At 35.7% G+C, this 20,293-nt stretch overlaps 1 protein-coding gene across 1 annotated transcript in view; it reads left to right on the forward strand.

The window, feature by feature from the left end:
* LOC145671024 (uncharacterized) overlaps positions 1–19,798 on the forward strand; it is a 63,340-nt gene extending 43,542 nt beyond the window's left edge. The window contains exons 2-3 of the mRNA XM_081739681.1: positions 9,124–9,329; positions 12,260–19,798. Coding sequence (XP_081595807.1) covers positions 9,124–9,329; positions 12,260–16,219 — 4,166 coding nt within the window. The 3' untranslated portion in view covers positions 16,220–19,798. The remainder of the gene's footprint in view (positions 1–9,123; positions 9,330–12,259) is intronic.
* Positions 19,799–20,293: the final 495 nt, after the last annotated feature.

Genomic DNA, 20,293 nt, shown 5'->3' on the forward strand with positions numbered 1-20,293 from the left:
AGACCTCAAAGATGTCTGTTTCGAGTCGAGTCGAGTTTCAAAGAAAAGTCGTTCGTGCCCATCCCTGCTAATGAGAGCTTAATCGGAGTTAAGCGTAATTGAAAGTCTCACTATTTATCTAAGCGACCCCGAAAACTATGAATCTAATATCGATCATTTTCTAGCAATCTTTTATATGTATCCCCCTCCCATTCACCATAGGTAACCCGACAGCACTCTTTTTGAAACTATAAGAAATGTGGTTAAAATTACTCTAGGCCAGTGGTTCTCAATCTAATTCCTATCACGATCCCCTTTTATCATACGCTCTTGCCAGCGACCCTTTTATAATTTGTTTTATAATAAGCTTGTGTGGGATTTTTAACATACCTATTTCTATAATAGTAGAATCCATTTTTTTGTTTATAGTGAACAGTGCCATGGAAAATCATTGCCCGGGGCGAGAGTATAGTACGATGTCACCGTATATATGAGTGACGTCGACAGACTAGCTACGAAGCGCCACCATGGTTGGCACGAAGCTCAATAACATTTTCAAAATAAACAATACCTTTCCTTAATTTTGAGCACATTTTATTACGTTTTTCCTTCTATTTTACACATGTGCACATGCACTTTCCTAACTTGAGTAACACACTTCCTCCGAAATGTGTGGCCCCTCTTTTCGGCGCCCGGCACTGACAGTGGATACAGTAACTGTAATATCTATATTCCCAACGACGAAGGTGCTGGTTCAAGATGGATGTTAAACTCCTTCATTGAAGAGGCCATTAACGTATCCGATCTAAGCCCACAACTTCTTGACCAAATAATAGAATGATCATGCGACAAGTCTTTGCAACTGGTTTTCTGTAACGAAGACTTGGACAAGTTCTGCTTGATGAGGAGAGAAAAATATCCTGGTCTGGTGATTGCTGCTTTAAAAGTAATAATTCCATTTGCTATATCGTACTTGTGCGAAAGTGTTTTTTTTTATGGTAAACATTAAAACAAAGATAAGAAATCGCTTATCAGTTGAAAATGGCTTGATAATATTCGTCATGAAGATTGAACCGGGCGTTGCTGCACTAGTGAAATTACACCATGCTTAGGTATCTCATTAGGTTTTAATTTTAATTGTATTTAATTTTAATTTTAATTGTATTTATTTAATTGTATATACAGTTCTCATTAGTTTTATATCATACCTCTTTGATTTAAATTCATTTTTAAACAACTCTACTAACTAACTAACTCTATGGCCTATGGAACCCGGAGGTTCAATGCCGCGTTCACAAAAGCTCTACACTGACTTCTATCCTTAGCCAATTGAATCCAGTTTCTACTTTGTATTCTTATCTCAGCGAGATCCATCTTAATATTGTCCTCCCATCTGCCCCTAGGTCTTCCTAATGGTCGTTTTCCGTTTGGTCTTCCGGTCAAGACTTTCAAAGCGTTTCTACTTTCTTCCATTCTAGCTACCTGACCTGCCCACCTAAGCCTCCTAGACTTGACGACCCTAACAATGTTGGGTAACCGTATAAATTATGTAGTTCCTCGTTATGAAGTTTCCGCCATTCCCCATTCCCGTTCCTCTTGGGTCCGAATATTCGTCTAAGGATCTTGTTCTCAAATACTTTCAGTCTATGTTCTTCCCTCAGAGTAAGCGACCATGTTTCGCAACCATACAGAACAACAGGCATGATTATCGTTTTGTATATTTTAAGCTTCAAATTTCTCGACAGAATTCGCGACGACAAGAGACTTTGAACCAAATAGTAACACGAATTCTACACCCTTTGAAAATGTTCAGTAGACTTATTTTTTATTGTTCTTTACAGTGTGTATAAAAAATAAAAGTATGCCTATCAGAACAAAATTAAAAATAATATTTAAAAATAATTTCTGGTATTAGATTCTAACTATATTTATCTCTTCCGCCTATCTTCGCGATCCCCTAGGGGCCGCGACTCCCAGGTTGAGAAACCCTGCTCTAGGCATACATGAGTTATGATGGAACATACATACATACACTTTTATATGTATAAATGCAGATAAGAGAGAGTTGAGAGAGAGCGATTAAGGAATTACCGCTCTCAATCTCTTCACTTTACTTTTGCGATTCGTGAATTTCTTACGTGACAGTTTGGGGCTAGCTAGTTTTTTGTCTTGAACCACGATCCGATTTTCGATATGCTCTACCTAAATGCTGTAATGCGAATATTGAGAAGTTATCTGCGATGAAAGTAGCTGCAAATAAATATACAGTGGAGTCTCGTTAATTCGAACTTGGGTAATTCGAAATATTGGGTAATTCGAACAAAAGTCCATTCCCCTTTAAAACTGTATTGAAAACAATAATAAAAAATCGTGGATAAATCGAACTTTTGAACCTATGTTTTGGATAATTCGAAGTAAATACAGTTGAAAATTTTTAATGTTGGACAGATGTAAACAAAGAAATACAGTTTTAACGTGTTTTCAGTTATCCAGATGCACCCAAGAGTAATACAAAAAATAAATAGAAAATTTATGTAATGATAAAGATGAAGGTGAGTTGGAAAAGAAGTAAAGATAGAGAACGTGTGCCAATCTCATCTTGTTTCAGAATTGGTTGACATTTTAAGACGAATTATTGATAAAGTCAACCAAATGTTATTAATATCGTATTCCACGCAATACATGAAATTCAAGATTTATTGACCGTACAAAAACAATGAAATTTAAGCAAATGAGGTTTACGACTTCTTAAAAGTGAGAACAGAATATTCAAATTGTTACTAGTGTTTAATTGTTTGGGCTATTCAATGTATGTTGTAGTGTTATACGTAAATATATTTTCCATTATACACGTAGTTTGAATTATGTGGAGTCAATGTCGTTTGTATCAGTTATTTTGTGGCTAGTTTGCGGTATTCGATCACGCAAATAATAAGCTGCTTTAAAGGTATAGTCTACACCATGTGAATATGTTTTTGATGCACGGTTTGTTTGTTGTTATATATGTGAAAAGAAATGTTGTTGGGTAATTCGAATTTTGGATAATTCGAAGTTGTTTTCGTGTCCCCTTGGACTTCGAATTAAAAAGAGTCCACTGTATTACATAACTTATTAATTGCTATTACACGATTTTTTAAATTTGTATTCAATATTCACACATAACACACCGAAGTTCTGTGAATACCTCAGATGTTATATTTTAAAGATAAGAATTACTTATGTCGTGAAATGATATGAATATATATATTCAACTGATATATACAACTGATGATATGAAAATATATATACAACTGATGAATTGTAATGTAACTATTTTACATAATTTTCATGCATTGAGGAAAGTAGAATATCATAAAGGAATCTCACCTGAACAGGTATCGAACTCACGATTTAAACGCTCGGTGGTGTACCACTGAGCTAACATGACCGCTTTTCGGAAGCTGCTTCTGAAATATAACTGAGCTCATACGTAAATGCTCTTTTCCGTATGGAGATCACAATGACGAAACGAGAGTGTGAATACATAGTCTCGAAATATTGTATCATTAAGTATTTCAATCAATGTTACTTTTTTCTACACTTAATACCATTTCAACATGTCTTATTATATTTAACAGAAGGAAAAACATATCTGTACATCTTTTCCCGATTACTAAGGTTGGCTTTGGAGGTCCGAACCAGCAGCTTTAGTTTACTGTTTTCCGAAGACACCCGAAGTTGGACTTCGAAAGTGTTCGTCTCAAAACAGCTATAATCATATCGCTCAATCTGTTTGGTATATGGTATATGTTTTTATACGTGTAAAGTCAGTATAACAATTCATTCTTTAAACAGCTTTTCGTATGTATTAATATTCCTTTATAAAAACTGTTTTTATTATTATTATTACGGCGCACCATTTTCAGATTTCTTTCGCGAGTCGTTGACCAAGTCGTTCGCCACCAGCGTTGCCAGACTCACAGCTCGGAATTATTCCAAAACCTGATCGAACTTATGCTAGATTCGGTCAAATTATGCTAGATCCTCATAATTACTAATTCAGGAGTTAAAAAAAAAACAAAGTTGAGATACGATAACGTAACTTAAAATACACAGAGAGCAAGAATGCATGGATAGAACTCAATACTTCACGCACCAAAATTTTAACTCAACTAAATTACTGCAGTCGTTGCCAAACTCAATGGCGTATATATCGTATAAATGAATGCAAAGTTTTTGTTTACATATTTTGAAAGAAAATTACTTCGCAGCATAAGCGGAGTTGGGAATCGTCTGCTGGGGGAGGCGGCAGATTTTTGGTCGGTCTCGGAGCTGTCATTTCAGGAATAAATATGATCATGAAGTCAGAAGTAAAGATGGTGAAGTCAAAAAGTTGGGGGGAGAATGGCCCCCATAGCTCCGCCCATGCCTCGGAGTTAAAGGATTAAACCCTGGGTGGAGCCACAAAAAAAAAAAAAAAAAGCCCAAAGCCGTTCCGAACTTACTTAGGAAAATAAGACTGCCTGTATGGTTTACCGAGTGTATGAATCAATGGAAGAGGATACATTTCTGCCGTTCTTTTTCTTCCCACGACCAACTTCTCCAGGTTTTACGGCTTTTTGATAACTTGCTGAAATTGTGCTAGATTTGGGCAGGATGCTAAAAGCAAGATGCTAGGTGATAGAGACATGCAAATTATGCTAGATCTAGCATCATTATGCTAGATCTGGCAACGCTGTTCCCCACAATAGGCGTGTCGTGCAAGTAACCAATCACACGTCAGGTACTAGCTTTTATCTATTGCTTTCTTCTCACAGCTCAGAACATTGGTAACTATGGATAGACGTACAGCAGTAATTACTTTATGGGAGTTGGAAGGTTATTCTGCAACTGCAGCTAGCAGGCGAGTAGGTGTCCCGGCCTCTACAGGAAGGCAATGGATTCGGAAATATGGTGCTACAGGTCAGACTGGTAATTTACGATCTCCTGGTCGTCGGCATGTGTCAACCGAAGCCCAAGATGCGAGATTAGTAAACGAACCCCGGTTAGACCCACTAAGGACGTCTAGACAGATAAGGGAAGCTTCTCTCTTTCCTGGTAGTAAGCATACAGCTCTGCGAAGGCTTCGTCATGCTGGGTTACGTGGCCGTGTTGCTGCCGTGAAGGAAAAACTCTCAGACGACCACAAAATTTACCGTCTCGCGTTTGCACAGGCGAATGTGGGTCTCAATTGGGAAAACGTAGTTTTCTCAGATGAATCCATATTCACAACATCAAAGGAGGGACGCCGTTTTGTGTATCGTCCGAGAGGCACCCGATATGACCATGGATATGTGGCTGCTTGCAATTGCAGAGGCCATGTATCAATTTTATGTTGGGGTTGGATTTCCAGTCGCGGAGCAGGATAGCTTCATAGAATTGAAGGACATCTGGACAATGCTCAGTACTTAGACATTATCAGTAATATCATGGTGCCATCTGTACGAGTATTTCAGCCTGATGGTGTAATTCAGTTCCAGCAATACCAGTCGCCAATACATAATTCCCGTGTGGTTCAGGAATGGTTCGCAGGGCACCCTGAGATTGATTTATTCGACTGGCCGCCTCGTGGAGCAGACCTCAATCTCATGGAAAATATGTGAGCAGAAGTGAAGCGTACTCTAAGGGAAAGTTGGCCTGAGGCAGATCCACCAAGAACTCAGGATGACCTGTGGCATCTTGTTTCCGAAGCATGGCTGGAGGTAGGGGAAGGAGATAGATTTGTCACCCATGTAACAGATTCCATGCCCAGAAGAATGGAGCGTGTAATAAATTCAGAAGGGTCTTGGACACAATATTAATGTCCCCGCCTTAACTCCCGAAAACAGCCCTTTTCAGGGCTACCTAAACGCTTCTGAAAATATTTCTAGAAGTAAACCACTCCTTGTATCCGATTTCTGTGCAATCTTACTAACAAAAGAATGATAATTAGCTGTAGGCTTTGAACTCAAGACCTCTTCAGTGGCAAGTCCGTACTCTACCAATGAGCTAACATGAACACGCAAACCTAACCTGAAGAAACACGACTTTCAATTTCTGGTATTCGATACAGTGATATACTTTGCAAATGTTGTATTCAACTTGGGATATTCCGCAACACACACACACACACATAAACAAAGCGAAAGAGAGAGAGAGAGAGAGATGAATACACAAAAGCATATTCAACGTATTCGAATGAGACTCTAAGTAACGACATTCCGTTCTAAAGAGAATTTGTGTTTCTTCCCGTGACGTTAAGGGGATCGGGAAAAGTTATGTTTTGAAGCAGGATACGACTTTGGATACTCTGTTTATACACTTTCTATATCCGTAGGAATATACTGTATTTCACGAATATAAATAACATACTGTAATGAGAATATTGAGAAGTTAAATCTGTATGACAAATAGCTGCAAACAAATACACTACATAACTTATTTATTGCTATTAAACGATTTTCCTAACTTGTATTTAACATTCTCATATATAATAACGACCTACTGTGAAAATTATCTCAGATGTTATATTTTAAACATAATAATTACTATTAGTTTTTTAGTTACATTTCACTCAGTTACTTTCAATATTCTTACCAAATTCCTTCTCGTGGTGTATACATGACATTATAATAGTAAAAATTACATTGTTAATACATGTTAATTGTCAATGCAATTTTATAATTATATTGATCTTTATATAAAATAAAATATAATAGAATGTTGGAAAAAAAAATAATTACTATGTTCTGCAATTATTATGTTATATATAAACAACTTATGTATTTTAATGTAATTATTTTATATAATTTTTCATGCATTGCGGAAAATATAATTTTAAAAAAAGTATTGACCCAGATGGGATTCGAACTCACAACCTTATGATTTGAAATCCGACAGCTTACCAATGAGCTAACACAAGGACTTCGAGAACTAAGCTTCTAGCGATGTATAACGGATCTCAAGATAATTATGACATTCATATCCATTACAAACGCTGTTTCTGTTCTACTTTGACTTTTATTTTAGTACTCAGGCGATAATTATGTTCTATTTCTTAACTTTGAGCATTCTTTTACATATGGAAAGATTCTTTAACGTATTTAAATGCTCCATTACGTATAGAGAGCTAAATGACAAACAAGCATGTGGTCACATTAATAAAAGGTTTCGAAATATTGTATCATTAAGTATTTCAATCAATGTTGCTTTTTTAAACACTTGGTAACAAGTCTTATTATATTTAAAAGAAGAAAAACACATCTGCAAACTTTTTCCCGATTGAAAGGCTGGCTTGGAGGTTCGAACCTGGCTTACTTTTTCCCGAAGATACCCGAAGCTGGACTTAGAAAATTTTTGCCTCAAAACACCAATAAAGAATGCGCTCAACCTTTTTGAGACAAGGTGTACCTATGTCTTATAATAGGAAATGGACCAATATACATGACCATATAACCATATAAGGTAATAGAACTTCATCCAAGGGATAAATTGAGCCGAAACCAAACACGTGGTTATACTAAAATTTGGCAATTTCGTACCCATGAAAGGGAACGAGGTGAACCACCCAAATTTATAGTAATCTATATTAGGGTCCTATACTATAATACCAAATATATAAAATGGGCGATTTCCAAAATTTAAGGGGTGGGCCAAAGTACCCCTCCCAAATTTTTAAAGGGGTGCACAAATGTACCTATGTCTTATGATAGCAAATGGACACCTGTATACGCCCATATAACTATATAAGGTAATAGGACCTCATCCAAGGTGATAAAATGAGCCAAAATACCAAACTCGTGGTTGTAGTAAAATTTGGTAATTTTGTGCCCCTAGAAGGGAACGAGGTGGACCACTCAAATTTATAGTAATATATATTAGGGTCCTATACTATTATACCAAATGTTTAAATTGGACAATTTCTAAAATTTAAGGGGTGGGCCAAGGTACCCCTCTCAAATTTTTAAAGGGGTGCACAAATGTACCTATGTCTTATGATAGGGAATAATTGGGTACAGGAGGCCACTGCAGTAACCCTTCCCCTTAATATGTCGAACCTTTCACATACAGTAAAATATTTGCATGATGTCCTATTGAACTCTAGCTACATAATCCTAGACTTGGGCATTCCCAAACATCGACATATCAAGAGCTTGTATCGATGATATCAGAGTAAACAATCTGTTACAATTAAACAAGACAAGTTGCCTAACTATAATTGGGATAAGATCTAAACAAATATTAATAATGAACACTAAATGTATGTCCGAGAGCTGTACATGGTACTGAATTTTATGTACATAATGTCAATTCATATGAAGTTAAAGAAAATTAAATTAATGTCTATAGGAACAGTTCACTTTGCAATAGAGACATGTTATATCAGCTTTCCAGTTGTTATCTGCCGTTGTGGAATCCAGTTCATTTCACCGTTAATACTTTTATTTCCTAACTTTTCATACTATTCTCGCTACAGACAAACTAGTGCACTCTGGGAGCAGTGTAACTATTGTATGTTTGGTTCGAAGTCAGAAACCATCCCTTGCAGCCTATTGCTTTCACCTATTGGAAGAAAGACGCTAGATCACAGAAAACATCAACGGAAACAGTTTACGAGCTACTTATCTGTTGTAGATGAGAAGTTAAAAGTGGTGTATTCACAACTTTATGCACTCCACTTTCATAGGGTGTTCCCATGTTCTGCTGTTTATTACATGAATGATGTTTATTTACTTATCATATATGATGTTTATAGTTGTACAATATTGTTAGACATTGTAATGTATAATAGTTAAACTGAAAACAAAACAGTTTAAATAAAGTGATAGAGTGTTTACCTTTGATGCAAAGGGATCCCTGGTTCTATTCCAGCTCGCGCCAAGTGGACTTTGTGGTGGACAAATATTGCCTGAATAGGCTTTCTCAGGGTTTTCCATTTTCTCCCAGTTCCTTCATGCCACGACTTTATTGATTCTCATCATCATTGTTTGATCTTTTGGAATTCAGAAATTCCACAATGTAGTTTCCGATATTTTTTTTCCTTATAATACTATATAATTAAAACATGATATATGTTTACATCTCTCTTTACATCACCGACACACAACAAACGTTTGTTTTTATTTTTATTTTTATTTTTATTTTTAGGTGTTATGTTGATGCTGTCCGTGTTTGTCAATCATGTGTATTACCTCAAAACAAACGAACCTGAACATTTGTTATTGCCTAACGGAGAAAATTCATTATGCTTGAATACGGCTCATTTATGTCTTAAGTATATCTTTCAACGACAGAAATTTGAGAAGGAATTTCTTTCATACAATAACAAAAAGAAGGAACTATGGAAGGACAAGGTAAATATATTTTCATGTTTGCTGTTGGGTAATAGTGAGAAGATATCTCTGTTTTTAACTAGTATAATTTTAAAGATTTGATATGCAGTTTTATAAAACAAATCGTGTACCCCTTAAATATTTGTGCAATAAATATAACTCTCAAACTTAATTTCTTCAGCTTCCATATGTATTGCTTCATCAGTTTTCAGCTTTCAATCTTGTCAATTTGTCTTCCCACCACAATTTCACTGTGGATTTTATATACATTGTAGGATCAAACTATATTGAAAACTACAGACAATAGTAGGAGCATTCGAATGGATAAATACACCTACCCAAAATCACTGGCACAAATCCTGGGTTGAATGAATGGAACATGTCCGCCAATCTTGGAACTAGGGGGACTGTCCCCCCAATAATCCGATTTGAAATGTGATGATTTGTGTCCGACTGCCACAAAGGAAAATGAGATGAAATTGATGTCCCCAGGTTCACCTCAGAAATCAGATTCATCTACCTAATATCAGTCTCCCCTCCTCTCCCTCAAATCTGCCCGCCTTCCAATGTTGAAGATAACTCTGCTCCCCTGATCCTCGAACGTCGCTGAAATATAGGCCTATGTATGGGAACGGTCTTACTCATCCACTCCAATGTTGAAGACAGATTTGGGCCGATGCCCAAAATGTTACGAGTACAGCCTGGGCAAATACACAAGTCCCCCCCTCAAAAAGAAAAAAAAGTTTGGTTGGTCAAGGAGCACGTACCTTGCATCCCTTCTCAAATGTTACAAATGTACCCTGTTCTTCTACCTTGTCAAGGACTACACTTTTTTCCTTTAGTAATGACTTCTATCTTTTGGATTTTGGAAGTAGGGTCCCATTGGATTTAAAGCAGATACCACCAAAATTGACATACTTGGTCTTTAGCACCCTTAGTTAAAAAATAAAATAAAATAAAAAGTTGATTATGCTGGTGTCATATATTTAGCTTGAGGTAACTTTAAAATTTTATGTAACTACTAGTTATCTAATCGTTGGCCTGTTTATCAATTGCTGGTAAAAACTAGTTTCACAACTCCAATCTTAATTTCTTCTAGTTTAGCGTCACTTTTCATCATCATGGCTATATGGGACGTAGACCTACAGTTTAAGGTGGAATCCGAACCACTGCAATGCATGATTTTAGTGCTCTATTACAGGTAGTTGAACCTACGCGCTAGCCGCTAGACTAGAAAGGAAAGCAGCCTCTATGTTGAAAACGACCATGAACTAGTAATGAGTAAATAGAGTTATCAAGCGACCATGCACAAGTAGAACTGTTAGTAAAGACCAAACAGTGTTATCTTATATTCAGAATGGTTACTTTATGTATGAGGGAAGACTTGTGCATTCAAGAAATTAATAGTGAAAAGTGCATAAATATGCCTGGACATCACACTTCACCTTCAAATAAATCAGTTTACTAAGATAGGCCTATTTCTTTTCACACATACATACAAGAATTTTAATTATTTTAAATATGTTAAAAAATATAATTAAAGAAAGAAAGAACCTTAAAAAAGTTACAATAAGCAAACATAGGCTATAATTTTGTCAATTGCCATCACTGATATAAATTTATTGCCATTAATCAACCTTGAATCTCGATAGTACATAAATTAAAAGAACACAAGTGTTACAGTGTTACACAACAGCGACGCGTCTATGATCCAATAAAGTTACAGCAGAGCTCTTTCGCGGCTAAGTGGTTAGCATACACGCCTTTGGGGGGAAGACTTGGGTTCGATCACCTACTAGAGCTCATGTGATTCGGATTCCACGTTAATCAGTCAGTCCACGTCACAAATAGCCTCGCTGCTGAAAGGGAAATTAAACTCAAAATCAACTCAAGACTACAGCAGAGATACATTAAGTTACAAGGTAACTTAGTTCAACTTAATATTTATAAAGCACAGAACTAGAAGCAAATTATTTTCTTCCTCATCATCCATTGCTGTGGAGTTGTGCAGTGTCTCCTAAGTGCTCCAAAACGACTCCAACAAAGGATGACTGGTCTCATTCTCCGTCTGACTTTTGTACCCACAATTACCTGGCTAATTAGAGTTTTATTTATTATTTCGATTACGGCAATCGCTTTGAGAAGTCCACTTCCAGTATCAGAGTCTAATTTTCAGTTTTAAAGGTAGTTAATACAGCCTATCTATTCCCAGGGTATTCTTATATTAACAGGTTCCATTTAGATATCACTGAAGCAGCTGTATTCTACAAAACTGGCTGTCACTAAGCCACTTTTCAGATATCACTCAAAGTTGTTTTTTCTAATAATGTTAGGCTCAAGGGCGCCGATCCTGGGGGAGCCAGGGGCCCAAGCCCCCTAAATCTCATGTGAGCCCCTGCATTGTATTTATGAATATGCAATATTTGGCATAATTTGAATTCAATTTGTTTTAAAATCCTCATATATGCCTTCTGCATCTGAATGCTCTCCCCCAAAAGTTACAGAAAAATCGGTGCCCTTGGTTAGACATGCAATTATTATATATATTTAAAAAAAAACAGTTAATTTGCATTTATAGTATCACTTATTTTTAAAAGATTTTTTTTTCTAATTTATAGTTTCAATACACTTTGTAGAAATGTGTATACCCCTTTGAACTATATGAATTTGAAGGTTACATGAGAGAGTCCAAAAAACATAAAAAGATATTAGTTTCACTACACATCCCTTATTTAGACATTTTAATATACGAAATCAGTATTTGGAAGAAACCAATATTATCCAAGCTATGAAGTAAAAACAAAGTTAATAATTTATTTGAATGGTATACGTATGTAATATTTAAACCTGAGTAACTTTTTTCAGATTGAAATCTGTTGTTTGTTCCCCCCCCCCCCCTGTAGTTTCTATTATTTAAAATATATTTTAATGATGTTTTAAATTTGTTTCAGGGGTGTAAGCTACAATCTGGTGCTTCCAGGATTGATAGTCTTGTTCTTTCTTGCTTCAAACAAAATCACAGAATTCGAAGAAATCAGCCTTCTTCATGCCTTTTAGGATTTGAAATGGTGGAGAATGTGTGTGTCAAGAAAATAAATAATACGGATTGGAACACAGCTATGAGAGAATGTTTCATGTTACATGCTACAACTTCTCTACTGAGTTTATATGAAAGTAAAAATAAATTATTTTATTCTCTTACTAAACAATTGAAATCTTTGTGGTTAGAGGCCAAGCGAGAAGAACCATATGGTCCACTTCTGCACGCCTTTCCCAGAGAAGATAAATTTTACGGAACTTTTATAAGTTACAACACATCTGAAGCAGATTTTGGAGGTGTTTACTATAATGTAAACAAACGATGCTTAGGATATAATGTTTTAATAGGTAAATTAATTGTAGAGGATTGTAATCAACATATGGACGCGTTGTGTATTAGGAATACAGATCCTTATGATATAGTTCGATATTTCCCTTCAAATAAAAATGCTGCTAAACTTGTACTCCAATATCAAAAGCAAGATAACCGAATGGTTCTCGAAGTCCATAATCCACAAGCTGTCGTACGATATAATAACATGGATCTAATATATTGCTTTACTGATGTTTATGGTCCTTTAGATAACAGAATAGAAATTTTCCCGTTTAACAATTCCTCTTCTGTGAGTTTTTATAGTCTTGAAAGCAAAGGATTTGGTTATTATTGGTGTCATGCTTTCCAATATAATTCCAATTACTTAGTCCAGTCAAATAAATTACTCAATTGTAGTGATGCAAGGGAGCATGATGAGTTAGCAGTCGAAGTTGAATATTTTAGAGACTGCAGTATCCATCATTGCGATCCAACGAACTTCGCATATTACTACTACAAGAACATGAATAATAAACATCCACTTTGTCCAACTAATACAACAATAATCGTTAAAGGCGTTACTAACTTAACTCATAATTCCACAACATTTTTAGTTCATGTTAAGCCTATTGACAAGGCACTTGAATGTCTAAGTCCAGAAAAAGAAGCAGAAATTAAGGAAAACAATTCTGATATTTGTAATATACAATTTACAAATAGTACTTGTCGGGAAGAAGAAGACATAAACGACATACTTTGGCCAAGAGCATGCGTGGATACAAATGTTGTTCCAAAAGGTATTGAAATTCAACCTGAATCTTGGCCTCTTGTGAGAACATGCGGGGGAGATTTCAATAAAGGTATATTTTGGAAACATCCAACAAATGTTTCGGAAAACATTCTTAATTTTCACAGATTTTGTCAAAACACAACTAAAGGTTACTGGGATATATTAATTGCAAATATTTCAGTTTTACGTGACACAATGGACGATTCCATATGGGATAATTTCACACAAAAATGTGGCTTAGATATTCAAGAAATGGTGGACACAATGGACAAGTACATAAATACATTGAGTTTGTCTAAAGTTCATATTGTTGGCTTTCACAATATTGTTAGTAAAATATTTGTAGATGAGCCGTTGCTTATACGCAAAAGAAATCTTGTTGTAATGTTAAATTACACCACTAATTTATTTCATAAAGAGATACAGAATGTGAGTTATGACCTAAGGAATATCAGAGTTGATACTGGACATTCAGAAATCAATTATACATTCATAGTTTACACGGATGTAGTATACCAAGCTCAAAATAAAAGCTTAGCAAGTTCGATCATTGACATAATAGATTATCGGGATGTAAATCTTAACTCTAATAATAATCTGCATAAAATGAAATTATTTTTCCCAAAACAAACTTCTTTTGATATCTGTGTAGATAAAATAAGCTACAAATGCTTGAAATGGTTGGACGATGAATACACATATTGGCATTGGGAAGAAACAGACTGTATATTTGTGGAGTGCACCAAATTCGTATGTGAATGTGAGTGTATCCATACACCATATATGATTGTAGCGTTATTCAGCGAAGTTTCTCTAATAGATTGCAGCAATTTAGAAAATTTTCCATCGCTTACCGATTTAGCCAATACTAACATTACTATTGAGAATGCAGAAGAAGTAATCAGAAACACATCTATTTTGATACATAATTATAAAAAGTATAACAGAAACGATACAGATGATATGTTCTCATTATTAGCAAAAATAATGCATAATGCGTTACCATTAATGCCGAAAGTTAACTTTAGCATGTTACCTTATTTTGTTGACATATTGAATAATACAATTGATGCATCTACACAGAATGCGTCCCAAGTTCAGAAACACAATGCAACAGGTACTATGTTAAGCGATTTTGATCAGATGCTTCTAACAGTTCCGATTTCCGGTAACAAAATGCATATAATCACAGATAATTTAGGACTAACAGTAGTTGAGAAAAACAATGCAAATATGTCATTTGGGATTTTTGGAATAGAACCTAAAACTATCGAGCTACAAAAAGGCAATTCGACATCATATGAGACAATTGAAGTGTTTCCTGACTTCAACAATTCTAGAAACGGAAGTATAAGAATAGCAGTGGCTGTTTACGCTAATAGTTCTGGACTTTTTCCAGAAAATAGACAAATACCTACTAAGAAGGTTATCAATGTAGTAGTCAACGAATCATATGTTGATAAATACAATGTGAAATTAAGTTTTCCAAATAACAATGACAAATACTGTGAATTTCAAAAATATGTTTGTGGATTTTGGAACTTTTCTGCACAAAACGGTAAAGGCGAGTGGCAAAATGAAGGATGTGTACTATCTAAATTTAGTGGATATTTTGTTTGTGAATGTAACCATTTGACCAACTTCGCATTATTAGTTTCCCCAAATCCCTACAACAAACATGACAAAGCGCTGGTAATATTCACACTTCTAGGTTGTTCTCTTTCTCTCGTAGGATTTACTGGTATAATGTTTGTAAGTATATTAATACCTTCCTGGAGAAAAACGGTGAAACATAAAATTATTCTTAATATCTCCGTGTCGGAAGCGTGTAAGACAATTTTGTTCCTTGCTTTTTCTTACAGTAAAAAAATTGATTATTGTCATTATAAACCATATTGTGTTCTATCTGGTTTATGTTTACATTATTTTGTCCTTGTTTCTTACTGTTGGACATTATTATTTTCACATAGAATATATAATGATTTGGTAAATCCTTTAGACAACCTTATGCTCAGTAAAGGGTATTTTGTAAAGCTGTACTTAATAGGATGGTTAGCGCCATTGTGTTTTGCCCTGCCACCATTGGCAGATTTCAGCAGCTATAGGTTACACAATGATTATTTTTGTTATCCTGGTGGCGTTTGGCTGTATTACACTATTGTAGTCCCAATTGCAGTTGTAATAATATTAAATTTATTTGTCTTCATTTATGTTCAGGTTAAAATAACGCAAAGTAGACTAAGTGAAGATATAAGTTTAGTGCAATCTTTCAGGCAATTTGTACAGCTTTTCTTTTATCTAGGTTTGCCTTGGATATTTCTGACCTTTACGTTTATCCCACAGATTGAACCGTACCCTTCTTATGCATTTTGTATTACCGCAGCTTCTCAAAACTTTATTCTATTCCTTATATTTGTTGTACGCAGAAATCTATATCACATGCATTGGAGAAAGACGTTTCATTGCCGTGCTGTAAGTAAACCAAAACTTAAAAAGACTTATCGGAAATATGTCTCACCTTGTAACATAATCGTAGATAGTCCAGAACTTGTAGATAATTCACCCACCTGTTTATCGCCTGACGATGACAGTGCGATTGAGTTAGATTCAAGCACAACAGATGACATATCCTTGCCACGTTTTGTATACCCAGAAGCTCATCATTATGCAAGCAGAAATGTTTTTAATAGATGGATGAGAGTGATTATTCACTTGAGAGCACATCAATTATTTATTAGGCAACGTCATATGAGCGACAATTTATCTTGAAGCTCGTATGACAATGTACTTCGTCAGTGTATTCAACTACACATGCCTACGATAGTGCTTTTTTTGTTGCAATCCCAGATGTTTAAGTGGTTCATGGCATTTCCTGAAGGCTGGGAATCAGTGGAAGATGATGCCTGGTCTGAAAAGCTAGCAACATCCAGAAATGATGCAAATATGAAGCGATTTCGTGGCGAACTGGAAGTTGGAAAACTTTGAGTGAAACTGGTACTGAAAAATCTCATTCCTGAACAAAAGTACAACAGGGAAGACGTGTGTCGTAATCCTTTGGAGAGGATTGAAAATGATTTTTCTATTATTATTATTATTATTATTATTATTATTATTATTATTATTATTATTATTATTATTATTATTATTATTATTATTATTATTAAGAATGTTACCACAGGTGACGGGGACTTGATCAGAAATAAAATGACTTACAGCGCATGGTGGCAAACTTTCAGATCACTAGGGCCGAAAAAAGCGCGAATGAACAAGTCAAAAATCAAAATCTTGTTTCTTTTTGGAAAGTAAAAACATTGTCCATACAGAATTCGTGCCTCAAGGACAAACGGTCAATATTTATTTAAAATTCTGAGATAGTTTAACGGGTGCAAAAAAAAAAAAAAAAAAAAAAAAAAAAAAAAAAAAAAAGCTTTGCTCGCTCACATGCGGCGAGATATCTGAAACACCTGGTTACTTCATCATGACAATGCGTCTTACTACACAGGGATTTTGGTTGTGGATTTTTGGCATGGAAGACATCACTGTCGCTCTTTATCCTCCGTATTTGCCTGATTCCAGTTCTTGTGACTTACTTCTTTTTCCAATTCGGAAAACACTTCATTGGTCGTCACTGGAAACACCAAAACGATTGTAACCAATCAGCTGAAGACACGTCCTGCTTTCTCGGTTCTAGCATTGCTATGAAGACGTAAACAACGTCTCCATCACTACGTGGCTTCCCGAGGGAACTATTTTGAAGGCGACAGAATGCAAGTATAGATAACAAGAGGTTTCGAAATAGTCTCATTAATTTATTTATAGACTTCGACCTCCTCCAAAGATGACATCAAACTGTAGCACGCGCTAGTTGGTATAATACATGAACGAAATAGATTAGTCTATTGAAACCAGTGATGTGCCGTAAACTATAAATTTACGTCTACGCGATTGTCTACTGTAATCTATACGTAATCTACATTACACCTTTCCCCGTGTAGACTATGTAGACAACCACTATCAAATGTAAGGAAGAATTTCGTTGCTCGTTTGTTCATATTTCCTCATTCAGTTGTTTTGCTTCGGTGCAGCGAAAGATTAGGGAAACGACTAACATATAAAAAGTAGAGGGGATTATCTAATCTGTATGTTTACTCTGCTCTGCACTTACTACTTCCTTAGATTTTCCACTTCGAGCACTGCTTTTATAATGAAATTTACAAAACTAATTCTCACCTGTGGGCTTTCAGTCTTGAATCTGCTGTATTTGCCAATTTTTTCTTGCATATTTTACAAAACGCATAATATTTTTCATTTTCCTTCATCAAGACGAAACAGGGTATTCGAAAGTTACTATTCGCTGGTCTAGGCATTTTATTTTGTACGCAATTTCGCAAGGTAACGACAAAAGAAAGCTCCTTTATTGTCCACGACATCATATTAAATTACGTGTTGTTGACATATTCTACATAGTCTACGTTGTTTACATTGTCTACGCATAGTTGACACGTAAACGTAAACTATCGTCTTTTACGCGTAGACGCACATCTCTGATTGAAACATGTCAATTGCTTACAAATGGGCTTTTATATTTTACTTCAGATAAAAGGCTTCCTATTATCTGTACTGATACCAATGCAACTGATGTTCTTGTTTTATTTTATCCCATAGGTCTCTCCAGGGGCGGATCCAGAGGGGGGCGATCGGGGCGATCGCCCCCCCAGAAAAGGAAACTTTCTTATTTTATATATATAAATAAAACCCCTTCCGAAGTTTGGAGCCCTTAAAAGTAGCAGTATGACAACCCACCGCCCCCCCCAGAAGTCGATCCTGGATCCGCCCCTGGGTCTCTCCCATTGCATCAGATACAAGTTGTAATACAGGGTGTTTCAAAATGAATGCTCTGATTTTAAAAGTCCATATGTATTGATAAAAGTACACTACAAAAATGGGATAAATTGCAAGATACTCAGAAAATCTTCAAGTTTTACCTATGCTATTACAAATACTCTGTATCCACCAGCAACAGTATGAGCAACAACTAGACGATAGCTCCGCTCAAATGTTTACCGAATTGTTTCCACCATTTCAATCGGAAGTGCGAGGCTGACCTGGACTCTTACCTTTGCACAAGTATTCTGTCTCTTCAAATTGGCAATACCAACGACGAATGTTTTTGAGTGCACGCCGATCAATGCCAAAACGTCGATGAAAAGCACTCTGGACCGAAATCAGTGACCCAGTCTTTACAAACTGCAGCACACAAAACGCCTTTTGTTGAGCAGACGTCATCTTACTTCTGACTTACTGCAAACTGAGAAGCAGTGTGACCACTCAGGAAAAATATTTCGTACTAACCTATGTAGAAAAAAGTACTAGATCTGTGAAAAAAAGTACTAAAATTTTATCTACTCCCATCTCACCCTATTTATGACATTTTTCGATATTAATATTTTATTTAGGTTTCCGGCAGCTCCCTCTGCCCTATGAGTAGGAAAGTGACCCCCACACTCTTGAAAAAACCCAAACTTTAAATTTTTAAAGTCAAAATTCCATACGAACCGTTTAAACCACTTACACCATCCCAATTTTGACTTTACACCCCCAAACTTAAAATCCTGGCGGAATCTTTAACCACTGCCAGAATTCCTTCTCGTTGGAGCAGACAACCGGAAGGCACCTATGTCCCGCTTCCGCTTTTGTAAATACCATTGTTGAATAAAAAGCAGGCAGAAAAATGTTACAAGGAACTGTAATTTTCTACAATGCCTAATTTTTATGAGATTCCTTTTATTTCCCAAATGTATTTATAAGAAAAGAAAAGGAGGAGAAAAGTAGTACTAGATTTGTTGGTGAACTACTAGAACATTAAAATATTATAAAAGGTACTAGATCTAGTACGATAGTACTAGCAGTGGTCACACTCCTGAGAAGACGCATTGACGAACATTTAACGGTGATTTTCTGAAACTCTAGGTCACGCCCATTCAAACAACACTCATTTCCTTGCCGGTACGTCCTATGTTTCGTAATTATTACCGTCCAAAATCAGATCATTTTTTTTAAACACGATGTATTTTCCATTGAACAAGCTTTGTTTTTAGTTGACTTAAATCTGATTTAGACTACTCGCTTAGTAAAACAATATGTATATTCTAAAAAAATATTAACGTCTACCAGTTTCGCCAACTATCCAGTTATTAGTTATCAGTACTAGTTATCAAATCAGACTTGTATTATTTAATGACAAGTAATTGTCAGAACTTTGTACTACATGAGATTCTTTTTCTTGTAATATATTTCTGTTTTGTTTGTAATGAAATATATTTAATAAATGCAATAAATGTTTTTATACTTTCCTACTCATTTGTGTTTACTTTATAATTTACCCATACAATTTCAAATTTGGAGCGCGACTCCTAGGAGGCTTGAAAGACCAACAGGAAGGATGAAGGATACTGAAAGAAGGATACTACGTACGGCATTGTCATGATAACTCCTCCATTTGTCCCTGGTCCACAGATCATTTCTTCTGAACTGAATCGTATGCTCCTTCACATGATTCAGAACAATAGAACTAGACCCTTGGTTTCAGGACTGATTTCACAGTGAACACACTCAAAAATTTCGAAGCAAATGCTCTTAGTCACGCATGCTATTTTTATTTGCATCTTCAGTTTTGCAAACACTGGACTGCATCTAGTGTTTTGTCTCCGAAGTGTAACCGTAGACCCAAGTCCTGACGTCAAAATTGACCTGCAATATGAAGATTTATTTATTCAACACCTACTGATGATTGATCCTGACAGAGTTCAACCGACACGACGAATTTTCTGTTCGGGATCAGAA

Source organism: Thermobia domestica, chromosome 15 (genome assembly GCF_964235325.1).
Source record: "Thermobia domestica chromosome 15, izTheDome1.hap1.1, whole genome shotgun sequence".
Lineage (NCBI taxonomy): Eukaryota > Metazoa > Arthropoda > Insecta > Zygentoma > Lepismatidae > Thermobia > Thermobia domestica.